The sequence below is a fragment of the Osmerus eperlanus genome, chromosome 17, assembly GCF_963692335.1.
Source record: "Osmerus eperlanus chromosome 17, fOsmEpe2.1, whole genome shotgun sequence".
Lineage (NCBI taxonomy): Eukaryota > Metazoa > Chordata > Actinopteri > Osmeriformes > Osmeridae > Osmerus > Osmerus eperlanus.
The window spans coordinates 3,804,080-3,821,632 of NC_085034.1; the positions used below are offsets into that span (position 1 = coordinate 3,804,080).

The window sequence follows — 17,553 nt, forward strand, 5'->3', positions numbered from 1 at the left end:
TTGATGTGACTGTGTATCCCCACAGAACCCTAACCCTGACCTTACAGCCAGGATGTGTGTACCTGGGGAGAGGGGGTGGCGGTTGTTACCATTAGTTGGTCATCAGTGGCATACTATAAGGCCATTAAATAGGTGGTCTGGAGAACATATATGAATGCATTTTCCATTCCATGTGTACATGACTGATCAGGTGACCTGTCTGTGTGTTTGTGAGTCACCAGACTCACAGCAGGACCACTCCTTCACTAAGTAAAGTCCTTATCTTGGATGTAGAGGGGGCATATGGTGTACTGTAATATATTGCAATATCCTGTAATGGGTTCCTACTAATTAGATCTGTACATTTCCATTTTTGATCTGTTAGGACTGATTATTTTATGGTGAACCTGAATTTGGTGTGCCCATCAAAGAGGTACAACACTTTGAAGCTTCTGTAGGTGAAAAATACCAAGCATACTCACTTGAATACAAACACACTGTAACGATAATAGTGAAGGGAGTAGAGTGACTCCTGTACAGGTGTCTGAAGGTTAAAGTCGATCTTATGTGTGTTAAATTGTCCTGTGTGATGATGACACTGACTATAATCTGTCTGCCAGATCTGTCAGATCTCCGATCTGTCACATTGAATCTGTAGCACTACCATCCATTCATAATGCCATCTAATCTATAGTAAGCTCAACAATGGCCTTCTATTTACTCATTACTATAAACACATTATGTCTGTCTGTCCTTATATGCACACATTCCACGATATTACGTAACACAAAAACATTTAAACGTTCCAACTATGACTCACTTTTACATTCTGGGTGAGTCACTTGGTCATGTGAGGCGCTCAGGAAATAAAACGCGGGTTTTTCCAGTAATTGGTTCACGGCGGTACGTAGTGGAACACTGCCATCTTGTGGGTATTGTGTGTAAACTCAGAACATCCGACTGAAACATGTTTACAGTCAATTACAGTTACCCCATGATAAATTAAAGCATGCTTGTAGTTGTTAACTATGTAAACAGCTTTCACATATACACATAAGTTTACTAAGCACATTCGCTGATGTTCGTGTGGCATTGTTGCCAAGGTGACATGACCTGGCTGCACATTGAGTCTGATGTGATTATGAGTGTGTGATTGCGCTCGCGTCAAAAGGGCTGCAAGGCAGAGAGAGAGAGAGGAAAGGAAATAAATAGCCTTGATTGCCATCCAATTACTCTGGTTACAAGATCTAAAGTGCAAATGATGATGTTTTTGACTTAGTAAAATTGCCAAAATGGGCCATTGATCAATCTTCTAAATCGTTTACTGTGACTGTCTGATTGGGATAATTTGCCCTCTACTGGAGATCATGTGTACTGCCTCTGATATACCATGGGTGGCAACCATCAAAGTTCAATGTTAAATTCTCCTGAAACAAAAAAAGGTTGCAACAATACACACTGTAGGAAACCTAATACTGAAAGTGAAACTACGATAAAAGCCCTGATTGCCAGTTCAGTGTGTAAACCCTCTGGCCCACTTCTCAGTTTTATCTGGAGACAAATCAAGCTCTGCACAGAGAGCTACCAGTCTGTCACAGTGTGGAGGGACCTGCACAGGAAGCCATGTGTACGCGTGGGGGTGGAGGGGGTGGGTACATTAGAGAGAGAGACGAGAGGGAGAGAGAGAGCGAGAGATGGAGGGAGATATAGTGTGAGAGAGAAAGTGTGAGAGTGTGAGTAAGAAAGAGCAACAGGAAGAATAGCTATCTTTTGAATGTTTTATATTGCAAGTGAGTTTTCATTGTTGAATTCATACAAAAACATATGATGTATATAAAAAAACTAATTTAATGTACAGTACAACATGATACAGAGTAGCCAAAAAACAACTAACATTGCAGGAGTCTAAAGTAATCCATTTTGTGCAGTGACAAAATAAGATGTAATAAAATAACATGTAAACATAAATTCTTTGTAAACTAGGCAATTACTATAATCATTTACTTGAATCGTAACAGTAACAATGACATAATGATGCATTTCAATACTGTTAACAGTGAGGATCCGATTATACACTTGTCTTTAAACAAAGTAACTCATTCTCATCTAAACATGTTATTGAAAGATATTCATCACATTTATTAACAAGGCTTACAGTAGGCCATGTGTGAGGCTTATGTTAGAATAATAATAATAATACAGCATGCCTGGTTGTAAGGGGTGGAGAGACTGGTCAGGTAGGACTAGGTGGTGGTCAGGTAGGACTGTGTGGTGGTCAGGACTGGGGGATCAGGGTCCTTTGATGCGAGCCATGCCAGGGTTGACGAAGGAGAAGTTGTTGAACATGGTTTGGTCCACACTGTTCATCAGCGCGCGGTCTGCACACGACAGGCGGGGCTTTTCGTTGATGAACTCCTTATCAAAGTTACTGCAGTCACTGGGGGATTTCTGAATGGGCCAGGAGCAGAAAAGTGCTGAATACACAAACACACACACACACACAAGTCTATCACACAATACTTGTATGGGCAATATCACAGATTATTTCACATACCACAGTTGGCCTGAAGGGCGGCTCCACCTGCCGTTTCTCTAGAACGTTCCAGTTGGTGTCTTTGAAGAAGGCATGCTGCCGGATGTTCCCCTTCACACCAAGCCTCTGCTCAGGCTCGCGCACAAACAGCTACACACCAAACACACACACACACACACACGTTAAGGTATGGGTCACACAAATGACATGTTCAATCATACACACACAGACACTATCAAACATACATACAAGCACATGAACAATCTCAGACACACGCACGCACACAGTCTGGATCCACGGTCTGGTTAAAAGCATCAGCTAAATGGATCCCCACTCAGACCTTGACGAGGATGTCCTTTGCGTCCTTGACGAGCCAGCGAGGGTAGCAGGGGTCATCTGTCCTGATGGACTGGAACAGCTCCTCCTCATCATGACCATGGAACGGGGACTGGCCAATCAGCATCTCGTACAGCAGGACCCCGAAAGACCACCAGTCCACTGAGCTGCCATACTTCTGGCCCAGAAGAATCTGGAACATTTCCACATCACATCATGGCTCGTATGATTAACGGTCAACAACATCCTAGTTGTGTTTTTTGATATTATACACTAAATACCTGATTGGTGAAGAGAGAATGTCCTTGTACATTATGCTGAATATTAAACAGTCATCTCATTCTGGGCATTAGTAGTCTGTCTCCCCGCTGGGTATTTTTAAAGGGCTGTTTCCGTGGCAACAGCGAGTGTGCGGGCCTCACCTCCGGCGCGATGTAGTCAGGTGTCCCGCAGAATGTGGAGGTGCGTGACTCCTCCTGCATGTTCTCCTTGCACATGCCAAAGTCTGCGATCTTTATATGACCTTCCGAGTCCAGCAGCACGTTATCCAGCTTCAGATCTCTGCCAACGTGGACGACACACAGGAAGAATCAGAGAGCACATAAAGATCGATCTCGCTTGAAAATCTATCAAATATATATACGACTACGTGATTAAATGTAACAGATATATACAGTACAATACAGATTGGGAAAATGTGTCCAAACTTTTGACTGGTACTGTAGGATTAGTATGACGGAGTAATGAGGATTAGTAATATTGTTTCTATGTGTTGGGGGTGGAGAGGGCGTGGGAAATGGGCATGAGGCCAGAGAGGGACTTCTCTGCGTGTGTAGTGGTGTCATTGTCTTTGTGGATTGTGTCAATGGTAACACTACCTACCTGTAAACAACACCTTTAGAATGAAGGAACTGCAGCCCACAGATGATCTCAGCTGCATAGAACCTGCGGACAGAAAGAGGAAGGAGTGGGAAGGGCAGGGGGAGAGAGGTTAGAGAGAGGAGAGAGAGAGAGAGGGGGGTAGAGGAGAGTGAGAGAGAGAGAGAGAGAGAGAGAGAGAGAGAGAGAGAGAGAGAGAGAGAGAGAGAGAGAGAGAGAGAGAGAGAGAGAGAGAGAGAGAGAGAGAGAGAGAGAGAGAGAGAGAGAGAGAGAGAGAGAGAGAGAAAGAGAGGTGGGGGTATAGGGAACAAAGATGGGTCAAAAGGGCGAACTGCACTTCCTACTGGCTCTAATGCTATACAAAAATATGACTAAAGACAGTTTGAGAAAACAAATCTAAATGTAATGAAATGTGTTTTTTTTGGGTTGTGTCTGCTGGCGTGTCTGAGCTCCCTCACGTCGATCTTTGCAGGTCAAACTTGTGGCAGCTCTGAATGTGGAACATGAGGTCTCCTCCATTTAGATACTCCATCACAAAGAACAGATTCTCCTGTAACACAGCGCAATACCGATAAACCACACACTGCGTGAGTGTGTGTATATGTGAGAGAGAGAGAGAGAGAGAGAGAGAGAGAGAGAGAGAGAGAGAGAGAGAGAGAGAGAGAGAGAGAGAGAGAGAGAGAGAGAGAGAGAGAGGGTGACTCTCTGGTACCTTGGTCTGGAAGGTGCAGTAGAGGTGTGTGAGGAAGGGGTGTTCCCAGGCCAGAGAGAGCACTCTCCTCTCCACCATGGTACATTCCACATCATCATCCATGAGGACCACGTCCTTCTTCAGGGCCTTTACTGCAAAGAACTGGTTGGTGCTCTTCAGCTCAGCTAGAAACACCTGTATACACACAGTGATGCAACAGAAGGTACGTGTAACCCTACTCTAGGTAAACAAAACGGAAAACATCCCCTCTATCTCTCCTTCTCTCACCAAATATCCTTTCATCTCTCTGTCTCTAATGTTCTCGTTTGTTCTGTCTGCTTCTCTGTGCCTCCCCCGCTCCTCCTCCTCCTCTCCCTCACCTTGCCGAAGCTGCCTTTGCCCAGCATCTTGTGCAGTTTGAAGTTGTCTATGGTGAACTTGTGTTGGTGTTCCTTCCGGGGCACGGCGTACAGGGGCTCAGAGTCCTCCTTTGGGATAGGCTGGGCCATGTCTGCTGGGGTGTCCCACCCCACACCCTGGCCCTCTGGAGGGGAGGAGGAGGGGGGAGGAGGAGGAGGGGGAGGGAGAGAGCGTGTTGAGCACAAGGAAGGTAACATGGTTGGTGAAGCAGACTTAAACTGAAAGTCTGTTTAACAGTTTAGTCTTTTTTGGGACTCAAGGCTTCTCTCAGTCATGTGACACAGCCATGTGATGGATGCCTGCTGACCTTTGCGTGCAGTGGTGGTTGCTGTGGCAGGCACCTCCTGGAGACCGGAAGGTTCCCGGACCACCCCAGCCTGGCCCACGCCCACAGGCCCCTCTCGACCAATGATCTCACTGTCTCTTGAACTCCTGGCCTATGGGAAGCAAACTATTACATACAGTCCTTCCTACATCATTATCTTAACGTATTCTGCAGCAAACAGAGCTAAGTGTCCCAGTTCTTTGCCTGACCTGCTGCTTGTTTCCGATGATGGCCAGAGCTTCAGCCATCAGCTTCTGGTTGACCCCGCAGAGGTTGGCCACCTTCTTCTCACACTTGTGATGGACGTTCATACCACACTCTGGAGGGACAGCAAGGTGAGTGGGAAATATATATATATATGGTGACTGTTGTTTAGTTAAATTGTTTCTGCCCATAAAAGAAAGCTCACCTTCACACTTGAGGCCCTGTTTGGCCAGGCCCCACAGCAGGGTTCCACAGTGCTCACAGAAAGTGGGACTCTTGTAGTTGTACACCTTAAACCTGTGGGGCATGTCAATCTTGAAGCGCTCTTTGTGGATCTGCAACACACAGGGAACACTGTGTCACCTGAATGCACCTCGCACCCCAGGTTTCCTTCATACGGACATATGAAACGGCGCCTCTGTCTCAGAGGGCATGCACAAAGACTTCTCGGAAGGAATCTAGTGTCTTTTGCCTGACAAGAATGCGTGTGTGACGAGCGTGTCGGTATGTGTGTGTAATGTGGCATGTGGTTGTCAGCGAATGAGTGTGTGTATGAGTCTATACAGAAAGATGTGCTCAGTCAGGGTTAGTCTGGGTCTGAGTTTAACCACAGTAGGAAACATTAAGCCAAGCCAGGTCTCGTGTCTGTCTCATTATGGCGCCCCCCAGTTTCAGAATAAATCTTTCTTTCACCTCAGAGAAACCAATCTAGGTGGCCTTCCCCGAATATACTCGAAACAGAACGTATATTTTTACCTCCAAGAACCGACTTGTCGATGCGACTCATGCTCACACTCACCAGGGTTTCTTTACTGTTGACGGCTGACCCCGTGCACTTGGCGATGACCTTGTCAATGCACTTCTTGTGGATGGCCGCGTTACAGTCTGAGGGAGCAGAGAGGGCGAGAAGGATGAGACGGGAGCCCGGTGAGAGGGCAGGGGAGCGTGGCTGCGACATGCTGCTGGAGCAGGGAGATGACACTCACGTCTGCACTGGTAGCCCTGCTTGTTCAGACCCCTGTGAGGGAGGACAGAGGACAGTCATGAGGAGAGAGCAGTACCTTCCATCAGTAGGCAGCATCATGACAGTGTGTGTGTGTGACTCTGGAGTTGGCGCTCCAGAACACCTGTGTGTGTGTGTGTGTGTGTGAATGTGTGTGGGTTGCGTACCAGACAAACTCTTTGCACACAGAACAGAAGGTGGGCTGAGGGAAGAAGGTGGCGCTGAACTCGTGACATTTGACCACATGGACTTTAGCCTGTTTAATGGCCCCGCGACGATGGTTCAGGGCGAAGAGGCCCTCTCCCTCCCTCTCGCCATCCCCGTCAGCCTCGCTGTGACCTGCAGCATCTGACACACACACACGCACACACACAGGCACACCACACGCACGCACAAATGCATTTAACTTTAAAAAGTTCAAGACAAAGTGAAAGACAAATGAGTCACAATGTGCCGCCTACACACACTGAGATCGCATGATGTCCCCATGCCCAGTGTGTGTGTGTGTGTGTGTTGAAGGTTGTTAAAGGAAAAGGGGCTTTGGCTGACTTCCTGTTATTTAGCCCCACAAACATTTGTTCAGTAGACACTGCCAGTTGCAATTCCAACACAATATGGATTACAGCCAAGTGTGTGTATGTGTTTTGTGTGGCTGTAAGTGTGTATTCAAGTCTATTTTTGAGTGTGAAATTGTGTGGGTTTTAGTCTGACATATTTGAATATCTTTCTATATGCGAATCATTTAACTTAATGTGATAAATAGTTATCGCAGGGCAATCAGAACAACACCTGTTGTCTGTTTGAGATAATTGAATTGGCAAGTCTACATTTGAGTTATTCTCTTATGCACTGCAGGATTTCAAACAGACCTCAGATATACGGACACAGCAGTGCTGATAAAGATTATCTTACAGGCCTGGGCCTATGTATATGTACAGTGTAGTGTCAAAACACTAACCACTCTTCTCCAGGTAATATCTTGCCTCCATCAGGACACGCCCTTGAGGCTTCAGCTCCAACTGGGAGAGAGAGAGAGACAGAGAGAGACAGAGAGAGAGAGAGAGAGAGAGGGGGAGAGATAGAGAGACATGAAAGAAGGGACAGTCAGAGAAAGGCAGAGAGATACAATCAAAAAGTTCAAAACAGGAAATAAAACACTTAACCTTGTTAAACGGACACAAATCCTAAACCCCCCCCCCCTCTCACTCATTCTGGTCCCCCCCACCCCCCCCCCCCCCCCGTAGTCTCACCCAGATCTCCAGCTTGCCATTCTCCTTCTTGCAGCGTGAGGCCAGCGAGTCCAGCTGCACCGTGGCCTCTGACTTGAGTTCGGCCGTGCGGTCCTTCACCATCACGTGCATGACGCGCCCCCTGTGCACGTGGGCGTCGAACGTGCTGCTCCAGGGAGGGTACATGGTGGCCTTCTTCTGCTTGTACACCTGCCCCTTTTCTGAGGGGGAGAGGGGGCATAGGGAAACACTAGGATGGCAACATCTTCCATGTTTCATGGTTGTTTCCATTGCCACATGCGAATAGCATTTACTGGTCGGAGAAATATATCCACTCTACTCGTAACATGTGCTCTGAATGCATGCCATGCCAGCTTGTCCTACTTCGAACAGCATGAAGCTGTCTCTATTGCGGCTAGACAGTATGGTGTCAGTGGACAGCGCTTGCTCTGGCTGTGGTCTGTACTGATTACAGCAGGCAGATGGGAAAATACCTTTTTTTGTTTTTTATACCAGATAAGCAGTGTTTTGTAATGTTACCAGCAGCAGCCTGTGTCTCTCAAGGTGTCCTTTGACAAAGATCAGACCCTGTGTTCCTCTCTCAGTGGTCTCTGTCTAACCTTTAATTGGGCGTGCTTTCATGTTTATGTTCTAATATCACAGCTCTGTTGACCCGACTAACTACTCAGATAAGAGATGATCCTTCTTCGATCATTTCTTTTTACATTTACATTTAGTCATTTAGCAGACGCTCTTATCCAGAGCGACTTACAGTAAGTACAGGGACATTCCCCCCGAAGCAAGTAGGGTGAAGTGCCTTGCCCAAGGACACAACGTCATTTTGGCACGGCTGGGAACTGGCAACCTTCAGATTACTAGCCCGACTCCTTCACCACTCAGCCATCTGACTCCCTTTTTATTTGACCACGAATAATGACTCTTGAGCTTTCTCTTGATACGGAAATATCTTTGCTAGAAGATGTTCATAGGAATTATATTAAGAGGAAGGGGGGGGGGGGGGTTACCACGAAATTCATACAAACTGGTTAACCATACAAGCATCATCATGAGCTGAGTCAATGGACTATTCATTAGACAAAGCAGAATAGTGTACTATGATTTCGGCACGCATTTTGACATCCATTTATCTGAAGTGTTTTGAATGGGTTGCAGCAACCAAAACTGTGGCCAAATGTATAGGCTTAGCATATCACAAGTGTGATTTATTAGCTTTGAAACTGCGCTGGATATTAAGCAGAACAACTATGTTTTGTGGTCTAATTCACTAGCCGTGTGAGTGTACTTTCTGGTAAAGGCTTGCAGTTTAGAAACAAATCTGGTCTGAATTTAAGTTCTTCCCCGGAATTAGTCCACCGTCACACATACACTTGAATAAAAGACACACACATTCACATATCACATGTCATTCTAAAGGTTCTATGGTCTGGGTGACATGAGAAACGGGAGGAAAATCACATCATCTTTCCTCTCCAGCTCCCTCTCTTCTTAGCACCAGACCTGTCATATTTACCAAGATAAAATGTAGTCAACTTGGAAAGAAACCTGTATTCAGCAGACAAGGTCATTTATGCTACTGTAACTAATCTCAAAATAAACCTTACACAACAAGACGAATCACTCTCTGATCTACACGCTCATTTGAAGTGTATCAGGGCTCTCCATTTACAGCTCACCATAGTTAAACAACATACCGGCCCATCACAGCAATGTCAATGCACTGGCTCACATTCAAACATAAGACACACACACACACACAGACAGACAGACAGACGTACCCGTGTCGATGGCCTCCTTCATGTAGACAGCACAGTAAGGGTTGAGTACCTCCTCGTGGTACGCTAGTCCCGGGTCCATCTCAAAATTAGAGAATCCGATACGCAGAAAGGGAGACATGACTGCGTGTTCCTCCAGGCAAAAACCCACTCACAACGTCCACCCGACCTCCAGAGAACCTTCTGTATCGAAACCGCCTCTCTGCACTGTTACAGCGAGAGTGTGTTTGTTACTTTTGGAGTGGAGGGCTCTCCTCTCCTGTTGTTAACCTCCCAGATGGAGTCGGTTGTTGTCAGGAGAGTCTCCCGGCCGTCACCCCCACTCTCTGACATAGGCCCCCCACGCTGACTGGCCTTTTCCTCCAGAGGAGAGATGGACTGGCTGGCAGGGAACAGAGGGCAGAAGGGAGGGAGGGCTTTTTGTGTCACAGCGACAGTTCCGCCCTCAAAGCCTCACTCCTCTGGTCCTGATAAGAGCTGTGTCTCCTTGAGAACGGAAGGAGAAAGAGAGAGAGAGAGAGAGAGAGAGAAAGAGAGCGAAAGAGAGTATCCTAATGTCAATGACAAGGCAGCAGTTTCCACATCACCCAGTAGACTAGGTTTCTTTACGTCAAAACAAGAATTACCCACTGCTCAGCATTCACCAACCCCAAACCCAAAAACACACTTTCCACTACAGCGAACCAGTGTGAGCCATAAGCACCTACCTCAAAGAGTACACATTAACATTATTTGTAGATTCTACTTCACATAAATCCAGAGTTTAGGTCGGTCCTTCCTGTCACGACGGTTCAGAGTACATCTAACGACTTGCAGCTAAACCTTCTCAGTGTTGAACCGAGCCAAGCCGGGCGCCTTCTGTGGTTAGCTCAGTGTCGACAGTGGAGGAACTACCCGTCAGAGTGATATTTGAGGCCTGACAGAAGGCTGTGTGTCAGTACCAGTCGGAGATGAGACTTGGAAGGGCCTATTAATAGACATGTAATACTAAACGCTGTTCAGCAATAAGCGAGGCCAGTAGTCATCATTATACAGTAAGGGTCACTTGTAAATTACTCTTACCCCAGTGTGCTTGTGTACTCAGATGCACATGCACCATAAAGACACACACACGTACAGACATCCACACACATAAATGCTGACAGATTGACACATTGTATCAACGGACGTACAACTAAGCCAGCTACAGCACTCCTGTGGTTACTTACAAAGTCAGTTAACATTCTTCAACTTTCTACTTTATAAAAAAAAAATCTCACACCACGCTTTTCAATCCCATCCGCTCCCCATAGTGGTACTGAAACACAAATTGAATTTCACAGTTGAAATTCAATTTCAGATTTCACAGTTGCCCACAGGCCAGAATCAATAAGCCATCTGAACCCTCAGAGAAGATAAGAACAAACACACACATGTACAAACTCACACACTACCTACCTCCTCAACTGGGATTCTCTGACTGTGCGAAGCCCGTGCAGCCTCCTATGCAGAGCCTGTTTAGTAGCGTTGACATAAACCTATAGCTAATATGTTACAACTTCCTGTGTTTGAGTGACAGGCAGCTAACCACACTTCCTGGCCCAGGGTTATTTTATGAAACTTCACAGGTGGGGAGCTCCCAAAAACACAACAGAGAAAAAACTAAAACCACAAAAACAGCTTTGAGTTTGAGTCACATTAACATCATCAGTCTACAACCTATGTCGGATTAAATGCATTGTGGATTGAGGTTGAAATTACATGATAGCTAACTACCTCCCCTTTCAGTTCTAATACCCTGTATTTAGGTTGAAGGGATACAGGGGACATTGTTAGACCAGTCTATCCTGATTATCAAACCCAGAATTTCTGTTCTTTATCCGGTCAACAGAACGCAGCCCGGTGGAGCGAGACACACAGGGTAACCTGGCCGACCTACAGCCATGGAACTCTTTCATCGCATGGCCTCCCGTCGACACACACTCACACACGCAGACACATACACACACATACACCTCCAGACGGAAAGGTCAAACACAATGGCCAGCGCCATGAAAAGAGCCTGTGCCCTTTCAGAGATATTTCATCAGGTCAAAGTCAAAGCAGCCCCCCAGGAAGACCTCTGTACTGAACATCATCAGAGGGGTTTGTGTGTGGATGTGCACACACATGTGAGGTAGAGAGAGAGAGATTGAGAGAGAGAGAGAACATGGAAATAAAACCTTAGTTGTTATTGACAAGCGTTTGTGTACCCATGGCCATTTATAGAGGTTATACTGACATGTGACAAGGCACTTAAGAAGGAGGGTAGTTAGTAAATATGTGGGGCTTAACAGTGAAGTGTTTGACCACTGTTTCTATAAGACATTGGATATTTAGTGCAAGGCTTATTCAATGAACAAATGAACCCCAGAAGTGTGAACACCTTACGCAAATAGTTGAGGATTTACCTTAAGTTGACTATGAAGGCAGAACTTGTGTAATTCCTGACTTACATTTCATAACAAAGAGTCCATTGAATGAAAGGCACAAATCATGGAAAGCATTTGTGTGTAGTTCTATTGTCTATAAGTTTATTAAGGTACAATTTGCCATTTAAGCATCTTCTACTGTATCTGTCATTGTAACCAGTACAGTATTAGGCTATTCATTTGAAATAATTGTGGGTAATTTTTAGAGCATCAATTTAATTAACAAAAATACGTTATATCCGTATGATTAAAATAGCGAAGTTCAGTAAGATAGACCTACGTAAGATAGACCTATCAAAATTAGAGCCTATCATTGAGTAAACGCTCAAAAATACTTACCACAATAAGTCAATGATGAGCCGTCAGTCGATGGCTTGAGCATTTCAAATAGTGTTTCAGGCATTATAGACAACTACACACCAACTACACTGAACAGCAGACCACAAGCTCACCTCAAGTGCCAGCGACATAAGAGAAACACGCTCTTTCACTTCATCCGTCTCAAACATCTGTTCAAACTTCAGTTTAGAGAGTTTTCTACATTAAATAATTACGCATAAACAGTTCAGCTGCGAATCTCACATCCACTTGTACTGTTTCCGTAGTCGTTTGTCTTGTGCTGTAGACTTTTTGATAGCTAGTACTCTTTATATTGTTAATGCTACAAGCTTTTAAAACAGTCATAAGGCAATGAAATTCAATAGCGCACTCATGAGGAGTTCAGTGCTACTGCACGTGTGAAAAGTCAGGTAACTTGGGCATGTTGCTGCCCACCTAGTTTACTTTCAGTGATTTTATCCCACTTTCCGTTTGTAGTAGGAAAATGGGACTTATTTTCTGCACGAAATAAATAAGATTGTACACCAAGCGCCTTTAAAAACGCTATCTGGTGGACAAGGTAAAATTCGAGGTTATTTTAATTGGATGGAATTTTGGCCCATCACCAAAGGGCACTTCGACTGCCACGGGGTCCTGAGTTATAGTAAAGCCAGATGTCCACTACAGCTGTCGAAAATCTGGATTACAAAAGCCACTCGTGTGAAAGAATAAAATAATTATTGTTCAGCAGCTTTTGTATACACATACAAATCTCTGTATGTGAGGTAAACGTACAGCTTCTCCCCCACCAGATGGAGACACTTAACTGTAGTCGAGTATTTTTCGCTCCACTCAATACCCCACAAGAATAAGTCAGATTTCTTCCACCAGGGGGCGTAGTGCCCTCATGGTGCCTAGCTAGTCACAATGTACAGTATGTCGAAGGTAACCAGTTGGGCCACTCAGGAACCATAGCCCAGAATTTCTTTTCTAAATAGATCCCTGAGTCAAGATCATGGGAAACATGATGCATAAGCATGACTATGACACATTCCTGCTAAGGTCTGAATAGAAGCAGGAGCATGCATGATCCAGATAGACTAAAATATCACTCCAAAACTCATGAATATTTATTAATTTCATACTATCCACATCACATTGGATGATTAAAGTGGCATTCAATTATGAGCCTCTCTCTTTCTCTCTCTCTCTCTCTCTCTCTCTCTCTCTCTCTCTCTCTCTCTCTCTCTCTCTCTCTCTCTCTCTCTCTCTCTCTCTCTCTCTCTCTCTGTGCTGTAAACCAGCAGGAATGATTCCCTAAAAAAAAGTATGAAAGGAAAAAATGAAACGCAGGTGTACTGAACCTGACATCTCACAGAGTTAATTAACCAAGCACAGCTTAATTTACATTTTGATTCAGTGATTGGTTGACAACAGCTGCATAATAATAATTCTCTGTTCTGGTTCCATGATCCACAATATGTCACTTTTCTTTTCACCTATGAATGTGAGCTTTTTATTCCAGGATAACATTGTGTTACAGATTTTCCCAACATTAATTAGGATCTTATTATGGGAAACCCATTCATCTGAGCAAATCTCACATTGAGTTTTGAATCAATGGATGTGCTCAAAAAATGATTCCCGGTTTGAGAGGAGTGTCAAGTCTTTTGATGTAGATACGGGATAGGTTGGTGTGTGTGTGAGCGAGAGAGAGAGAGAGTGATATATATATATATATATATATAGAGAGAGAGAGAGAGAGAGAGAGAGAGAGAGAGAGAAAGAGAGAGAGAGAGAGAGAGAGAGAGAGAGAGAGAGAGAGAGAGAGAGAAAGAGAGAGAGAGAGAGAGAGAGAGAGAGAGAGAGAGAGAGAGAGAGAGAGAGAGAGAGAGAGAGAGAGAGAGAGAGAGAGTAGGTTCCGAAGAGCATTATTCCTTTGTACAGTGCACCGATACGGCACTGAGGGAGTAAGCCTGCACTCTTTTAATACATGTTTCCATGGAAACCGGCCCAGCAGCCAACCAGCTGCTTAAAGATTCCAGAGAAATTCCTCCACACCCCTCCCCACTCGCACACACACATTCAGGCACGTGTGCACATGCACACACACCTTATCCATATCGGTCCTCTATACTATACCATTGTGAACGCATGGATTATAAAGCAACCTGGTAAACGAAGCCTGTATAAGAGACCCAATGTAGCTGCTCACAAGCAGGATGAGTCTGTATGAGTCTGTAGTTCCAGAGGATGTGGTTAACTTGCTACTGACGGTTTCACACACATACACAAACATGCACACACACACTCAAAACCTGCCTCTGCAGAGAATCCATTGTGACACTGTTATGCCTGTCAACCAAAAGCTAAAAAGATACACCTAAGGGAAAATGAGTCAGCAGTTTCAGAGAAAACAAACTAAAACAATTAGTAAGGAAACATTTGCCCAATGTTTGAAGTAAGCAAAGACAAATTGAACAACTGTCTTCATTTGAAAATACAGGAAGATTGAGCGCTGACGTTTTCCTTCTCGCACACACACACTCACAATCTACACAAATAGAGCATGATAATTGGAATATGTTTTTGTGTTCAACATCTGGGGTAACACTCCCGTAAACAGAAAAAAACACAACAGAGAACATGAAAGAGATAGAATGGCAGAAGTGGAGAGAAAGATGGGGAGAGAGAGAAAGAGAAAGAGAGAGAGAGACAGAGACAGAGACAGAGACAGAGACAGAGACAGAGACAGAGACAGAGACAGAGACAGAGAGAGAGAGAGAGAGAGAGAGAGAGAGAGAGAGAGAGAGAGAGAGAGAGAGAATAAAAGGACAGTGGAAGTTCTCTCATGCCTTGTCAGCTCTCAGTCTCGAAGGGTTTGAATTTCACTGACACAGCACAGATCCTTGTCGTTCCCCTCGACCTTCCAGAGATGGGGAGACATCCTCGTGCAGAGCTTCTCACGTTACACAGGGACCCTCCCCTCAGGGTTGGCTCCACACCGTCCTGTTCGCCCATTCAAAAACACACTAAACAGACAGATTAGCGGAAACGACTACATCAATTTCATTTCCCTCAAAGCCCACTGTTGGACCCATTGGGGAGACCTGGTAATAGTTTAAATGGGCCACTGACTGCATGCTGTATTTTACAGCACCTCATTTGCGATAAAGTGTAGAGGATATCTAGCGTGTTTAATGTAAGGTAACTCTGACTTTCCATCCTCAATCTGCAAACCAGCAAATTGGGGTTGAAGCCTTCTAAAGCTCCCTCATTGCGTGTTAGGTCTGCCTTGAGGCAGGCTGACGGATTTGAAATTACATTCTGGGCAAAGACAAGGCATGTTTGATACTTTCATCTGGGAATGTTGTATTGGTCGTCTCAAGGCGCTTGTGTGTTTTTTTCTCCCTCAGTTTGTTTTAGATCTTTGCTTGGCTGGCAGACACACATACATAAATGATAAAGAGAACCAGAGAAAAACCTACAGTAACGTTTCGATCCACAAGAACCTGTGTCTGGTTTGATGTGAAATACATCCTACAAAGATTTTTTGTTCATCATTGCTCCAACTCATATTTTTCTTTTCTTTTCTATTTGACTCACCCAATCCCAAAAACACAAACACACTGACACACACCTGTCCTCCCCCCCACTCTCCCCCCACACACACACCCTCCAAGGGGGCTCCAGTTGTGCTTCACTGCACTTCTGTCATTTTAAAAGAGACAATTTATTTCCATTTTTATCATTTGATCCATTCCCCCAATGATAACATCAACGAATGTATTATCTCTGTGTGAGGCACAGGGGAAGTTTCTCCATTTCTCACACACACACACACACACACACAACAGGGTACGCAGAGCCACACACAGGCACAAATACACGCACACAAAAACCCTGTTTCTCTATTTCAATTTTAGATGCAGCCTTCACAAAGTAAAGGCATATGGAAATGAAAGTGGAGCAGATGGAGAGACCGTCTCAGGGGCACCACAGATGACTTATGAATAATGAACAATAGGGAGGAAACTGTTTTGCTGGTACACAGAGGTGCCATGTTATGGACCGGCTCTCATTCTGCTCAGCTCAACCCTAATCAATTGTGAATCATGTCTAAATGATGCAATCACTGCAACACTTCTTCAATTTGTTCCAGTGAGATCATCCGTTTGGTTATCAAAAGTGGCTTCGTAATCGATGTGAGACAAGCCTCATTAGAATTACATTGTTCTGAGTTATCAACTACACTCTGATAGCCCCACAGCATGTTCCTTTTATTAAAGCTCTGACAAGGCCTGACAGTGTTTGTATGTTAAATCTTCGGTAAGGAGACATTTGAGATCTGTCTTGTACGGTTTGACTATGTTGCAGGACTGACAATGCTTAGAATGGGTTTAGTAAAAGTTCATACAGTACAACCCTGAACAGTCCTGTGCTTATGTCTTTGGTGGGTCCAGAGATTAGCTCAACGTTCTCTCCAAACATCATTTTCTCATTCAAGCATTCTCTATTTTATCTGTGTTTATCTGTCCTTTGAGGGCCGTATTACAGTGCTGCAGTGACCTAGATTTGGGCCTGCAGCGTTTGTGAAAGAACAGTGTGAAAGTCGTGGTTAACCATTGGCAGTCACACACACATTCACACAAGCATGCATGTGCATGTACAGTTTGCATGCATAAAAGCACACAAACCCACACCTGGGGTTAGAGGCCTCCTCTGTGTGTGTCCTGTCACACCATAGGCATCGAGACAGGAAGGGAATGGGGGCACACCTGAATATGCATGTGTTGGACTATTGTGTTTCATTGGACAGCATTAGCATCACAGTATGACTGCAATTTACCTCAGGAAGTCCAGCCACGGAACTACACATTTAAATTGAACTGTTGGTCTACATTTCCATATAAAAGATTTAAATGAGTGTTTTGTGCTATGCAATCATGACCTATCCAGTTTGTATTCACATACGACGACAGGAGAAAAATCATGCAAAGCAAACGTTTGATATTGGGTTGCCAAGCAACGGAGAGAGGTAGCAGTTGAACAGACCAGCTTTTCAGAGTGACTCAATAGAACGTGTCAGAGTTGGTGTGTGTGTGTGCGCTATTAAATTAATTCAGCTGTGCCTATACAGGAAATTGGTGAGGCACGACTTGTCTTGCAGTGAAATAGACTCATCTAAGTACTGTTTGAATTACATTAAGTACTCACATTGATGTAAATGTGGAAATGAAGTAACCTGTCAGGTGCTGCATGCCCAAAACGCATACAATTATCTCCAAATGTAGGTCTGCATAAACGTCTATTTACCACATAGGTGCTCATAGCCTCCGATGACTATAGATTTCACTGCATAGAAACTGCTGTTTTCACTAAGAAGAAAGGCA

General features: G+C 44.7%; 2 protein-coding genes across 2 annotated transcripts in view; both read right to left on the reverse strand.

Annotated features, from left to right (window-relative positions):
• Positions 1-17,553, reverse strand: part of itih5 (inter-alpha-trypsin inhibitor heavy chain 5) — a 173,415-nt gene that overhangs the window by 114,280 nt on the left and 41,582 nt on the right. The gene's annotated exons all lie outside the window — the stretch shown is intronic.
• prkcq (protein kinase C, theta) lies at positions 1,810-10,276 on the reverse strand. Its single transcript, XM_062483354.1, has 18 exons — positions 10,096-10,276; positions 9,396-9,875; positions 7,621-7,820; positions 7,329-7,389; positions 6,538-6,718; positions 6,354-6,385; positions 6,167-6,252; positions 5,573-5,702; positions 5,373-5,482; positions 5,146-5,275; positions 4,799-4,962; positions 4,440-4,613; positions 4,186-4,277; positions 3,731-3,793; positions 3,271-3,409; positions 2,853-3,041; positions 2,534-2,662; positions 1,810-2,427 (listed from the first exon to the last, which is right to left on the reverse strand). Exons 2-18 carry the CDS (start codon positions 9,511-9,513, stop codon positions 2,269-2,271), a joined length of 2,157 nt encoding a protein of 718 aa, XP_062339338.1. The 5' UTR covers positions 9,514-9,875; positions 10,096-10,276; the 3' UTR covers positions 1,810-2,268.

Excerpts from the sequence above, each read along its gene's own strand:
- prkcq (XM_062483354.1), bottom strand. The coding sequence starts at position 9,513 with ATGTCTCCCTTTCTGCGTATCGGATTCTCTAATTTTGAGATGGACCCG. Across the intron at positions 7,821-9,395 it reads GAAGGAGGCCATCGACACGG|AAAAGGGGCAGGTGTACAAG; the intron begins GTACGTCTGTCT and ends TCTCCCCCTCAG. Across the intron at positions 7,390-7,620 it reads ATGGCAAGCTGGAGATCTGG|TTGGAGCTGAAGCCTCAAGG; the intron begins GTGAGACTACGG and ends TCTCTCTCCCAG.